This window comes from Scyliorhinus torazame, chromosome 9 (genome assembly GCF_047496885.1).
Source record: "Scyliorhinus torazame isolate Kashiwa2021f chromosome 9, sScyTor2.1, whole genome shotgun sequence".
Classification (NCBI taxonomy): domain Eukaryota; kingdom Metazoa; phylum Chordata; class Chondrichthyes; order Carcharhiniformes; family Scyliorhinidae; genus Scyliorhinus; species Scyliorhinus torazame.
In genome coordinates, this window is record NC_092715.1 from 107,740,535 (window position 1) to 107,755,025 (window position 14,491).

Here is a 14,491-nt window from a genome sequence, read left to right on the forward strand (position 1 = left end):
GGTCGGTATTGAACCTGGATCCCTAGCGCTGTGAGGCAGCAGTGCTACCACTGTGCCACCATGGTGCCCCAGTGTTGAGCAAAAGTGAGCCAAATTTATAATTTGTCTATAAATTAGCTGAAGCGGAGGCAACAATCCTAAAATATTCTAAAAACATTATATAGACTGCTATTGGAAAGTTCACTCACCTGATCAGAATCATTACTGAAGGAGTCTGTGCCATTGCACCTATCAGACTTCCTATACAAACAACTGCAAAGAATGCTGGGAAAGCATTTCCACAATTTGTCCTGGGACATCGTCCTGATGTAGCGGTGGCATTCTGGGTAAATTCAGTGTTGATACAGGCACAGCTGGTAAGATTCTAACAATCGAGAAAATGTTACACATGAATCTTAAATAATAAACATTGTCCAAATTACACCGTATGAGAAGAAATTAAAACCAAAAAATGGTGGAGAAGCTCAGCAGGTTTGGCAGCATCCCCAGAGAGAGAATTAGAGTCAACATCATTTAGACTTGAAACGTTAACGCTGTTTCTCTGAACTCTGGGTTAGCTGCTACCATGCTCCGTGCCGGGGCTGCCACCGCAGTCACCAGAGGCCCAGGCTGTGGGGAGACAGCGAGGCTCAAGATCCGGGAGCAAGAGTGCAGGGTAGTCGAGAAAGAGGCAAACGGCCCACCCCAGTTTCCTCCTTGCCTCCTCCCCAGCTCCTTGTGTGGCCCTCTCAGCTCCATTGCCCCCCCCCCCCCCGCCGGTTCTTCCATGGAATTCCACGGAACAGTGGCTCTGCTCCTGCAAACTGTGAAGAAAAAGTCCAGGAGCTGGAGACCGATTAAGACTGGGAAAGGAGAAAGAAAGACAAAGACAGATAAAGGGATGAGAAACCAACCATTTAGGACTGAGATTAGGAGAAATTATTTCACTCAAAGGGTGGCAAATCTTTGGAATTCTTGACATCAGGGGCTTGAGGATGCTGCATCATTGAATATATTAAGGCTGTGATAGACAGGTTTTTGGTCTCACAGGAAATTAAAGAATAAAGGTGTGTACTCCTGCTCCTATTTCTTTTGGTCTTTTGAGTGGGAAAGGAGAGATAAAGAGATAGATTGGGAAAGAAAAGCAGGCAAAAAGGTTAAGCTGCGTTTCAGGATGAGACATAAAAGCCTCCGGCCTCCCCGAACAGGTGCCGGAATGTGGCGATTAGGGGCTTTTCACAGTAACTTCATTGAAGCCTACTTGTGGCAAGCGATTATCATTATTATTATTATTAAAAGCTGTGCTGCTCTGTGCTTGTTTGGGTGATTTAGGATTATCTAATTTGAATTTATACAGTATCTTTGTTATTCCAGCTAGGAATGCACACGAACGGTACAGCACATCAACTTGTACTTTGGTTTATCTGGGCAAGAAATGTCCAAAGGAACATAACTCCAGCTTTAGCATTGATTCCTATGGGAATCCATGATTCACTTAAGGTTGGTTCACTTAAAGTCATGATTTTCAGGAAAGCAACCATAATTTATGGTGAGGATTTATTGTATCCTATGTTTTCTGTCCACTAATTTTGAATCTATGTCCTCTTGTCCTATTGTTAAATAAAATTTGAAGTAAAATAGTGGATTTGCCTTTTCTCTTAACTGAACTATTTATGGAATACAAATTTAGGGAGCTGTTTAGAAAATTAGCAAACAGGATCTCAAAATTAGTCATCTCCGGATTACTCCCAGTACCATACACAAATGAATATAATAATGCAGTGTCTCCTGTCAACACAAGAAATATAATGGCATCACGACTGTTGGGCTTGTGGGATTCGGGACCGACATCAACTTCAGAGAATTTAATCCCCGGACAGATAAAAAATCCCTTTTCCTTGCCTGGGGAAACACCCCCCAGAGGTCTGGGTTGTGTGTTGTGCAGGGAAGACCCGGGAACAGCGTCAGCCAAGGAGCAGTGAGATTAATGTTGCAGCTGGAGGAAAGAGCGCGGTGGGGAGAAGATCACGATTGGGTTGGTGACGGGATGTTGGGGGAGAGAATTCACACGTCTGCTTTATATCCATCAGGGTCAAACTCAACAAAGGTTGTGACTGCTTTGTGAAATACAAACATAAAATATGAATTTATTTAGCATCATAAATTGAAGTACATTTTTATAGATCAACATTCCAATAAGAGCAATATATGAAAAGCCTAATTTATTATCTCCTTTTACCAATTTTATACAAAACAAAGTCTTACATTGGCAGGAGTTAGAATTTAAAGACGGTCAAAATACTAGAGCTGTGCATGCACAGCATTGGCAACAGCACACCCACAAAAATAGGAATAGAATGCAGATGAATGCATGGCTGGAAGAATGGTGTAGGAGAAAGGGCTTTCAATTTGTAGGATATTGGGACTAGCTCTGGACCAGACATTGGGACTGGATAGGTGGTGCCTAAATAGAGTGCCCCCACGGCACAGGCCCGCCCACGGATCGGTGGGCCCCGATCGTGGGCCAGGCCACCGTGGGGGCACCCACCAGGGCCAGCTCGCCCCGCGCCCCCCCGAGCCCGCCCCCACCACCAGGTGCCGCCGGTAAGGGACCAACTCCAATTTACGCCGGTGGGACCTGCATAGAACGGGCGGGACTTTGGCCCATCGCGGGCCGGAGAATTGCCGGGGGGAGCCCGCCGACCGGCGCGATTCCCGTCCCCGCCAAATCACCGCCGCCAGAGAATTCGGCAGCCGGCGGGGGCGGGATTCACGCTGCCCCCCGGCGATTCTCCGACCCAGCAGGGGGTCGGAGAATCCCGCCCCACCTCTTTCGGGACTAGTGGGAGGAAACTGCCGCACCCGGAGGAAACACACACAGACATAAGAACATAAGAACTAGGAGCAGGAGTAGGCCATCTGGCCCCTCGAGCCTGCTCCACCAGTCAATGAGATCATGGCTGATCTTTTGCGGACTCAGCTCCACTTTCCGGCCCGAACACCATAACCCTTAATCCCTTTATTCTACAAAAAACTATCTATCTTTATCTTAAAAACATTTAATGAAGGAGCCTCTACTGCTTCACTGGGCAAGGAATTCCATAGATTCACAACCCTTTGGGTGAAGAAGTTCCTCCTAAACTCAGTCCTAAATCTACTTCCCCTTATTTTGAGGCTATGCCCCCTAGTTCTGCTTTCACCCGCCAGTAGAAACAACCTGCCCGCATCTATCCTATCTATTCCCTTCATAACCTTATATGTTTCTATAAGATCCCCCCTCATCCGTCTAAATTCCAACGAGTACGGTCCCAGTCTACTCAACCTCTCCTCGGAATCCATCCCCTTCAGCTCTGGGATTAACCTAGTGAAACATGGGGAGAACGTGCAGACTCTGCACAGATAGTGACCCAGCAGGGAATCGAACCTGGGACCCTGGTCCTGTGAAGCCACAGAGCTAAGCACTATGCTACCATGCTGCCCCATATTATATCCAGTTCTGGGCATCGTGTTTTTGGAAAGATGTAACAACATTGGCGAGGGAGTGCAGAAAAGATTAATGAGAATGGTCCAAGGTTAAGGAACTTCAGTTAAGAAAGATTGGAGACATTGGGATTGTTTTCCTTGAAGAGTTCAGAGGATATTTGATGGAAGTTTTCCAAATCATGAGGGGTCTGGGCAGGATGGATAAGGAGAAGCTGTTCATACTCATGAAAGGATTGAGAACAAGAGGGCACAGATTGAAAGTAATTGGCAAAAGATTAGAAGGTGACGCGCAAAAGCTTTTTCACACAGTGAACGGTTAAGGTATGGAATGTACTGCATGGGGAGGCAGGGTAAATCGAGACATTCAAATGGGAATTAGACTGTCATCTGAAAAGGAAGAATGTGCATGGGTATGGGAAGATGGTAGAAGAATAGCACTCAATCAGTACACAGGGTTACAGGGGCAGGACGGGCGAATGCAACTCAATGAATGTACAGGGGTATGGGGAGATGGCAGGAGAATGGAATTCAATGAATGTGCAGGGGTACAGGGAGAAGGCAGGAGAATGGAATTCAATGAATGTGCAGGGGTACAGGGAGAAGGCAGGAAAATGGAATGCAATGAATGTGCAGGGGTATGGGGAGAAGGCAGGAAAATGACACTCAGTGACTGTGCAGGGATATGGGGAGAAGGCAAGAGAATGGCACTCAGTGAATGCACAGGATTAGGGGGAGAAGGCAGGAGAATGGAACTCAATGAATGTTCAAGGGTATGGGGAGAAGGCAGGAAAATGACACTCAGTGAATGTGCAGGGATATGGGGAGAAGGCAAGAGAATGGCACTCAGTGAATGTATAGAGTTACGAGGAGATGGCACTCAGTGAATTGCAACCACTAAGTCCATTCCAATCACCCAAACATGTGATTTCAATGCACTTACCTCTCTTTGATGTGGTTGATGTTTGTAAACATTGGGATTTCAGCACTTGGAATCATTCATCCATGAAGAGAGATGAATGAATCAAGGCTGCAGCTGTTTTGTGGAACCTGTCAATCACAACCCGCTACTAGAAATGAATGGCTTGCAGCTATTGATATGAGAGGTTCAAACACAGGTCACAGCTGTTCTCCTTTCAGGAATGGATAAATGGTGCTTCCAGGTAAGTTGTAAAAGGGGGGGGTCCCACAATTTAAAGGGGGGGGTCCTCTAGTTAGGAGGTCCTTGGGGGATCACCCAATTAAATAGATCCCTGTGGGGGGTCCCTCTAGTTAGGGTCCTTGTGGGAGGTCCCTCTAGTTAGGGGGTCCCTGTGGGGGGGGGGGGGGGTCCTTGTAGTTAGGGGGTCTCTGTGAGGGGCTCCTTTAATTAGGGGTGCCTGAGGGTCTTCCTAAAAAGGGAGTTCCTGGGGGGTCTTGCTATTAAAGGGGTCCAGGGGGGGTCTCACTATGAAGGAGGTTCCTTGGAGGGGCTCCCTATTAAGCGGTCCCCTCGGAGGTCTCCCTATTATGGGGGCCCCTGTAATTTTGGGGTCTCTGTGGAGGGTCTCCCTAGTTAGGAAGTCCCTGGGATGGGGTGGGGCTGATTTGTGGTGGGGGGGAGGTGTCTGGCCGCGGGACTGCGCTATCAGGCCGCCCACTCAAAATGGTGGCCTGAGAGTGGGATTCCCTTGAGAATCCATCCTCTTCCTCGCCATCCATGAATTTGCATGAAGAGGGATACCGAATTGGTTCCTGGTAGGAACATAATTCAGTAACAATTCTTCTCCGGCGGGAGAACCATCTCCCAAACGAAGAATCTCGCCCAGGTTTACGAAGAATGGCAGGAGAATGCACTCAGTGAATACATAGAGGTATGAGGGGAAGGCAGGAGAATGGTACTTGGTGAATTGCTCAGTGCAGACAGGAAAGGCTGATTGGCCTCCTTCAGCAATGTAACAATTCTTTGAGTCTGTGATATACGGTCACATGCTACTCCAGAAGTTGAACATTGCTAAATAAGACACATCTTGATGAAGCATTTTGTCTTGAACAAACACAAAAATGCAAAAATTCAAACTATCACAACAATTTATACTGGAGGAGAAAAGAGTGCTGATTGGTTGTCAAGTCGACTCTAATTGGCCAAGGTGTTGGCTCCCAATGAACCATGGTTGACAGGGCCCTGAGCTATGTCAAACCTAATTCCCACACTTCGATCATCACCCCATCGCCTCCCAGAGCTGTGATAGGCTTCCACTTGTCCTCACCCTCCACCCACCCTAGCAGCCTCTGCATCCAAAGAATCATCCTCCATCATTTTCACCGCTTCCATCATAATGCCACTGCTAAGCCGATCTTCTTCACCCCTCACTGTCATCATTCCAAAGGAACCCTTCCCTCTGAATCACCCTTGTCCACTCCTCAATCACCCCCAACACTTTGTCCCCATCCCACAGCACCTTCCAAGGCAAATGTAGGAGATGCAACAGCTACCATTTTACCTCCTTTTTCATCACCATCCAAGACCCTAAACACTCCTCCCCGGTGAAGCAGCAGTTTACATGCGGCTCTTTAAATTTAGTCTACAATGTGTTTTGCTCTCCATTGTGGAGACCGAATGCAGATTAGATGACCGTTTTACAGAACACCTCTGCTCAGTGCACAGCATGACCCCCGCGCTTCAAGTGGCCTCCCATGTTAATTTGTCGCCTTTCTCTCACACTGACGTCTCCATCCTCGGCCTGCCGCAGTGTTGCTGTAAAGTTCAATGCAAATTTGAGCAACAGAATCTCAGCTTTTGATTAGAAACTTTTCAGCCTTCTGAACTCAACACTGAGTTCAAAAATTTAAGGCCATAAACACTGTCCCTCATTCTGATTCTTTATTTTTGCATATGTGCCGGTTTAATTCTTGTTTTTGCTTTTGAACGTAACTGTTCATCATTCTGCCACTAACACACTCGATAAATCTTCTGTTTCTTCAATCTAGCCATTACCACTCCCTTTACCATTTGTACCATGGCATTTTTGTCAAATATCTCTCCTGAAGTCTACAATATGGCAGATCATTCCTTTGGTTTTTCTTCCTCCCTCTGCCCTTTCACTTGCTCAAAAGCTATTAAATTTCTATCTCCCTTCGGTTCTGAAGGTCCTTGACCTGAAACACTTGAAATATCCCACACTGGACCTACGAGATGGGGATGCTTGTCTTCCCTGCTAGGGGCAGGGTATTTAGATATGTTTATTGTCACATGTACCGTGAATAGTATTGTTCTGCGTATAGTTCAGACAGATCATTGCATACATGAGAAAAATAGAGGGCAAACATAAAACACAATGTAAATACATAGACACAACCATCGGGTGAAGCATACAGGCATATCTCAAATACCCAATGGTCAGTAAGGCACTGAACGAGAGAGTCGTATACATATCATTTGTATAAATAAAACTTTGTTTCTTGTTTACTCGATGTGGACTCCCCGTGTCCTTATGGGGTGCTGAGAACCAAGCACAAAGATTGTATATGAGGAGGTGCGAAGTGGACTCCCCGTGTCCTTATTAAACACTAACTCCTTTTTGCTCTCTCCATGGATGCTACCAGACTTGCTGGGTATTTCCAGCACTTTCTGTTTTATTCCAGGAATCTGACAGCACCCTCAAGCACATTTGGAGCCATTATCTCAAAATGTATTCATTCAATTTAGACTAGAAAACTGTCAGAGAATTAACAAATTACACACAGAACCATCCACTCTCAGTTCATGAATTAATTATAAAGCCTGATAACAGCAAATCAATATTTGGAGTGTTTTAAATCTTTCAAATTGGGCACAAGATCACAGTGGAAAGGTTTTCCAATAAACAAATGCAATGACAATCCCATAAGATATATTTAGTTGATTTTCACAAACAGAAAGCTGAGTGGTTTCTGAGTTTACTGAACTGAACATGTCGGGCGTGTGATCCTGGACTGCAGTCATTGATGTTTATGCAGTGCCCTCTAGTGGTCTGGCTATGTTCTATAAGTGGCTCAATCCCATTCTGATTTAAACTCGATACATGTACTGATTCCAGACTGATTCCTGGGATGGCAGGGCTGACAGATGAGGAGAGATTGAGTCGGTTAGGACTGTATGCGCTGGAGTTCAGAGGAATGAGGGAGTCTCATAGAAAGCTATAAATTCTAACAGGACAAGGCAGGGTAGATGCAAAGAGGATGTTTCTGTTGGTGGGGGTGTTCAGAACCAGGGGTCACAGTCTGAGGTTACGGGGTAGACTATTTAAGACTGAGATTAGGAGAGATTTCTTCACCCAGAGAGTGGTGAGCCTGTGGAATTTGCTACCATAGGAAGTAGTTGAGGCCAAAACATTGTATGTGTACAAGAAGTAGTTAGATGTAGCACTTAGGGCGAAGGGGATCAAAGGATATTGGGGAACGGGGGATCAGGCTATTGAGTTGGATGATCAGCCATAATCATAATGAATGGTGGAGCCGGCCCAAAGGCCGAATGGACTCCTCCTGTCTCTATTTTCTTTTTAAAATATTTTTATCAAATGCATTTTCACATATATACAGACCAAAGCAAAACAGCAACAATCTCAACACACAACTTGCAATAACCATATCCAAACTGCCCCCCTCTCCTCCCTCCAGCCCACGCCACTCCTTTTCTCTCATCAGAACAATCGCCAAACAAATGAACCATGGTGTCAACGTCCTCAGCGATGTTCCTCAGTGACTGGGCCATACTCTGCAGTGCCTTGGCAATGTCCACCTGCGATTGGGACATGATGTTGAAGCCCTCAGCCATGGTTGTCACAGCCTGAGCCATGCCTTGGAGACCACCACTCAAGATGCTGACCTCCTGCTGCAGGCTTTCCACTGCAGTCGCCATCCTAGCAGTGTTGGCCTTGGTGCCACGCATTGTAGGCATCATCTTCTGCACCCATAGCCTTTGGGACTCCTCCAATCAGCTACGCACTTGCTGGAATGTCGTTGACATCCACTCCTGAATGTTACAGCCGTGTCCCAGCATCCGCATCAGCTCTGGGATAACCTTGTCCAGAAGCTCTGACTGGGACTCAGCTGATTACTGGGATCCAGCAGACCTCCGACAGCTGAGTCCCTTGCATGTTGCTGTCTCAACCTGATATACGTCAGCAACTGTGCGGTTCTCACCAGGTTGTGCTCCAGAAGCTTGTCCACTAATGTCTCCCACCGAGGTGTGCGTCTCTGCGGTGGTGGAAGGTGGGGTGCCAGCTGTGACACACCGATGGTGGTTTCTTGGGTGTTGGGGAGAGGGGAGGGGACAACTCGGGATGGCCTGGTGCCATCTGATGGAGATTCTACAAGAGAATGCGAGAGAATGGACATGTGGTCAGTGAGAAGGAATGATCATTTTGTCTGACATGAACAACTCACTTGAGACAGGTCAGTCTGGATAAAGGGGCAGTGGATCCTCACCACTGCGGAGCATCGAACCTCACTGTCAGTGACTGGTCTCTCTTCGGTCAATCCTGCGATCTTCAGGGCCCGTTCTATGCAGGGGGTGGGGATTCAGATATCTGGTTCTCTGCCCCCTGTCTTGGCCCTTTCCCGCTTATAATGGGCTATCTTCTCCCACGGGAAAAAAGAGAGGGCTTTGTGAGCCGCACACTGGATGGATCAGGGTGGTCTATAGCAAGTGGCATGTGTGCGCACCGCACCTGGGCATGAAGGGGTGGTGCTGGTGGGTGCCAGGGGCTGCTGAGGAACAAGCACAAAGACTGGATATGAGGAGGGTGCCAGGTGCCAGCCAGTGATTTGGGGGAATGGGTTTGGGAATTTGAGGGGTGGCAGGTGGAACCGATGCCAGGACAGAGGTGGTAACTTACCCTTGTAGCTTGGTGGAGGTCATTCATTTTCTACTGACATTGGACGGCGATCTTCCTGGTCATGCTGCCCGAACTGACCGTCGCTGCCACTGCCTCCGAGGGGGCATTGCTGACCCTGCTGCAGGTCCTCTGACCCCCTTGGGAGAACAGGGTGCCCCGCCTCTTACCCACAGCATTGAGAAGTCAAACCAGGTCAGCATCCCCAAAGCGAGGAGCAGGTCTGCGCGCTGTCATGCTTGTGTGTCGACTGGTAGTGAGTGGTGAGGGGGCATTTAAATGCAACTCCCCCTTGTTAGTGGCGAGCTGCTGAGGTGCGAGTCAGGTGAATCAGACGCCGATACAGCCCGTAATAGCGATAAGCTTGAGGGTGCTCATTCACGGCACTAAGTGTCGTTAAATAAAGGCTGCGATCTCGCCAACACGGCCGGCGGTAAACACCCGCCAATTGCGCCCGAAGTGACATTTCAAAATGTTTCTGTTAAACCCCGCCTCCCACATTTCTTTCCAAATGGGACACTCGGGAAGATTAAGAGCCCCAGTTAATTTTCTTTCCCTGCTGAGCCCAGAGGGAAGTTATACTTTGAGAAAAAACATTATTGGCACAGATTTTCCAAGGAGCAGCAATCATCATTGAATTCCCGCTCCGCTCAAAATCTCCCCGCTCAGGAATGGCCTCCCCACTTCATCCAAAACCCTGCTGCCCATATCCTAACTTGCACCAAGTCCCGTTCATCCATTACTCCTGTGCTTGCTGATTTCAGCCAAGGAACACCTTGATTTTAAATTTCACATCCTTGTACTCAAACCTCTTTACGGTCTGGCCCCACTCGACCTTTGCAATGTCCTCCTGCCCCACAGCTCTCCGATATCTCTGCATTCATCTGGTTCTGCTCTCTTCTGCATGTCCGATTTTAAACGCACCATCATTGGTGGGTCCAGATCCCGAGCTCTGGAATTCCCTTCCCATTCCTCAATCTCAGCGCCTCTCCTCATTTAAGATATTCCTTAAACTAGCTTCTTTAATGGAGCCCTACTATGGTTGAGTGTCAAATAACAATTACTCTCCTGTGGACCAGCATGGGAGGCTTTGCTATGTTCAAGTTACAGTGCAAATTAACGTTGTTGTTGTACATAGGAAATAGGAACAGGAGTAGGTCATTTGACACATCGGGCATCCTCCACCATTCAAACAGATAGTGGCTGATCATCTACCAATATGCCCCCCCCCCCCCCCACCCCACCCGCCGCCCCAAACCCATACATTCCCATACCCCTTGATGTCGATTTCTGTCTTGAACATGCTCAATGATTGAGCTTCCACTGCCCTCTGGGGAACAGAAGCCCCCAGAGTCTGACAGCAAGCAAAGAGAAAGGCTAAACAAGTACTGGCCACCACATGAGTACCCCAACCCCCAGCCTTCCGACAAATCAAGACTTTTGGATTTTTTGGGTAAACGGTTGAAAGAAGCAGGACGTTCCAGTGAAATAACTCATAACTGATAGATGGAGGAAATTTCTGAATAAGACCTGATTGGTCAGGTGTAGAAAACCGCTTCCTAGCCTGATGGAAGTATCGTATACCCGAGAAAAAAGGTTAAGATTTATTCTGAAAATATTTCACTTTTAGGATAGTTTTCAAATTTGTTAATTAATTTCAATGGAAGATGATGGATCATAAAATAGTAATTGGTTCCAAAATTGTGCAGCAATCAGAGTCAGATTGTTACTCTGCTCTTAGTGGGAATTGGGTGGTCAGCGGGGGAGAGGTCAGGTAGTTGGGGGTGGGGCCGGGTGATGGGGATGGTCAGTTTTGGAGAAGGTGGTCACTAAGGGGGGGTGGCCAGTGGAGGGGGCATTGGGTGGTCAGGGTGGGTGGTCAGTGAGGGTTAGGGGAGGGCAATCAAGGGTTCTCATGGGGGATAAGGAGTCCAATGCGGGTTCTGTGGAATGGGGCGAGTCCCGTAGGACAGGGCCGGGGTGGGGTGTCATCAAGGAGTCCTGTGGGGAGGGTCAAGCATGTGTGGAGAGTCTCATGGAGAGCTGGGTGTTGTCGGGGGAGTGGCTTATAGTCAGGAGGGTCTCATGGGGGGGTCAAGAGGATGGGGGAGTTCCATGGGTGGTTGGGGGAGGTGTTAATACTATAGTAACCCAGTAATTAGAAGTGTTTCTCAGTCTTCTAACTTTTTCTCTGTAACTTTTACTGCAAGATAGTCGGAACCATCTGAAGTTTGCGTTTCATAGAGTACTTTTGGATGGGTCTCTGTGCAGGGTAATTACCCAACAAAGGTTTGAACGTCTCGGGCAGTTGTCATGCAGTTTTCACCTGGGGACGTGTGGGGTTCCGAGATGGGGGGATGGGGAGCTCGCCAGTGCATCTTTGTGTTACTCCCCTGTCACGATTCCCCGGAGCTCGGAACTTAGACCATAAGATATAGGAGCAGAATTAGGCCATTGGGCCCATCGAGTCTGCTCTGCCATTCGATCATGGCTGAAATATTCTTCATCCTCATTCTCCTGCCTTCTCCCCATAAATCCCGATCCCCTTATTAATCAAGAAATCCCCTTGTTAATCAAGAACACAAGATCTGTGCTTGAGGTGCTGTTACCTACAGGACAACAGACCAAGAGCTGGAAGGTGGAATTAGAGAGAATAGTTCTTTCTTTGAACATAAGAACATATGAACTAGGAGCAGGAGTAGGCAATTTAGCGCCTCGCCTGCTCTTTATTTAATACGATCATGGCTGATCACATCATGGCCTCAACTCCAATGTCTTGCTCATTCTCCATAACCTTTCAACCCATTCATTACTAATTAGAAATCTGTCTAACATCTCCTTAAATTTACTAATTGTGGACTTCCGGTGACGGCGGGTGGGAGGCGGCCGCACAATGGAGGGCTCCCGTTCGGGAACGGCATTTTCGGGGCTTTAAGCCCGGTCCCAGGGTCCACGGAGGCGGCAAAAGCAGGAAGAAACAGTAAAGGCACAGTGAAGAAAAATGTCGAGGGTAAGCAAAAAATCGTCCGTAAAGAAAACAGCTGAAGGTCCGTCGGGGAGTGGAAAGGTCACCGCGGGGTCACCAAGGAAAATGGAGGCTGGAGCACCAGTGGAGGCTGCATTGCTTACGGCTGAAGAAATAACTAAGGTGATGGCTGCGGAATTCGAAAGACAGTTTACAAGATACATGGAGACAATGAGGAAAGAGATGAGGGAGGTTTTGAGTGCGCTGGTGGAGGAGGCGATTTCCCCGGTGATGACGGCGATGGCGAGCGCAGTGGCGGAGGTGTGAGAGCAAGGGGAGGCGCTGAAGGAAGTGGAGGAGACATTATTGCAGCACGGTGATCAACTTGCCTCGATGGGGAAGGAGATGCGGAAGGTGATGGACATTAACAAGGATCTGCGAGGAAAAATGAAAGGCCTGGAAAACAGATCCAGGCGACAGAATTTGAGGATTGTGGGGCTGCCTGAAGGAGTTGAAGGACCGAAGCTGACTGAGTATTTTGCCGCGATGCTGGCGAAACTATTGGGGGAGGGGGAGGATCCCTCCCGATATGAACTGGATCGGGCTCATTGGTCGTGGAGGACTGTACCAAAGGCGAGTGAGCCGCCAAGGGTAGTGACCCTGTGCTTCCGTAGGTACAGTGTGAAGGAGAAGGTCCTGAGCTGGGCCAAGCAGAAGCGGGTGGTGCAGTGGGCTGGAGCTGGTATACGTGTATACCAGGACTTTACGGTGGAGCTGGCGAGGAGGCGGGCTGCCTTCAACCGGGTGAAGAGGGCACTGTATATTAGCAAGGTGCAGTGCGGCATTGTATATCCAGCGAAGCTGAGGGTGACTTACAAGCTCAGGGACTTTTATTTTGGAACGGCGGAAGCAGTGGAGGAGTTTGCGAAGGCAGAAGGACTGTGGCAGAACTGAGAAATTGAGAAATGGCCATGTGCCGATGTGACCTCATGACTGACTGTATTTTCTTCTTTTTTTGTTTCATTGCGTGCGGGTGTATGGGCTAAAGGAGCCAATGTTGTATATATTTGGACAAGGGAAGGGACGGGACTTTCACTCAAAATGAGGGCTCTTTGGGGTGTTGGTGGATATGCGGGGTTTGTGTGCTAAAAGGGGATTTCTGGGCTTTCCTAGGGCCAGGCAAGGGGAAAAAGGACCCGGGCGGGGGCCTCCACTCTGGCCGGTTTAAGCCGGCCAGTGAACGGGAGTGAGGTGGGGGGAGGGGCTGCGGCCATCGGAGCCTGGCAGAACAGGGTCCGAGTGGTCTAGCCGGGGTGGAAAGTTGGGGGGAAGGAATCGAGGTTGGGGGAGGAGTTTTACAAGAGGCAGTGGACGGGAGGAGTTGGAGACTTGTGGGGGGTGGGGGGTGTACAACTCTTGGGTATCATGTACGGTACTCTTTCAGAGGTTGGATGGCATTGAGTGTAGGGGAGGCGGGGGAGTTGGCTCTATAGGTCAATGGTGACCATGGGCGGTCCCGGACTCCTTTTTCTTTTTCTCCTTTGTTTTTTGTTGCCACCGTGGGAGGGTTTGTTTTATTGGATGCATATATTGACAGGTGGGCCGTTGTTTGGGGTGGTGGGAGGATGGGATATGTGGGTGGGGTGTAAATTTTGCAGGAAAATGTGAAAATGGAGAATAAAAACATTTTAAAAAATAAAAATAAAAATTTACTAATTGTCCCAGCATCCACCGCACTGTGGGGTAGTGAATACCAAATTCACAACCCTTCAGGATAAGTAGTTTCGCCTCATCTCTGTTTTAAACTTGTTACCTCTTATCCTGAGACTAAGACCTATCATCTAGAATACCCCACAAGAGGAAGCATCTGCTCCATGTCCACTTTATCCATACCTTTTATCATCTTATATACCTCAATTTGATCTCCCCATATTCTTCTAAACTCTCAATAGGTCTAAACTGCTCAATCTCTCTTCGTAAGACAAGCCGCTTATCTCTGGAATCAATATAGTGAACCTAGGGCAGCATGGTGGCACAGTGGTTAGCACTGCGGACTCACAGCTCCAGGGACCTGGGTTCAATTCCGGCCTCGGATGACTGTATGTCGGACGGAGTTTGCACTTCCACCCCGTGTCTGCTTGGCTTTTCTCAGGGTGCTCAGGTCTCTTCCCACAGTCCAAAGATGTGCAGGTTAGGTGGATTGGCTAGGATA

General features: G+C 48.2%; 1 protein-coding gene across 1 annotated transcript in view; it reads right to left on the bottom strand.

The window, feature by feature from the left end:
- The window catches only part of LOC140429418 (solute carrier organic anion transporter family member 3A1-like), a 485,186-nt gene that overhangs the window by 15,349 nt on the left and 455,346 nt on the right, over positions 1-14,491 (bottom strand). The window contains exon 8 of the mRNA XM_072516369.1: positions 189-364. Coding sequence (XP_072372470.1) covers positions 189-364 — 176 coding nt within the window. The remainder of the gene's footprint in view (positions 1-188; positions 365-14,491) is intronic.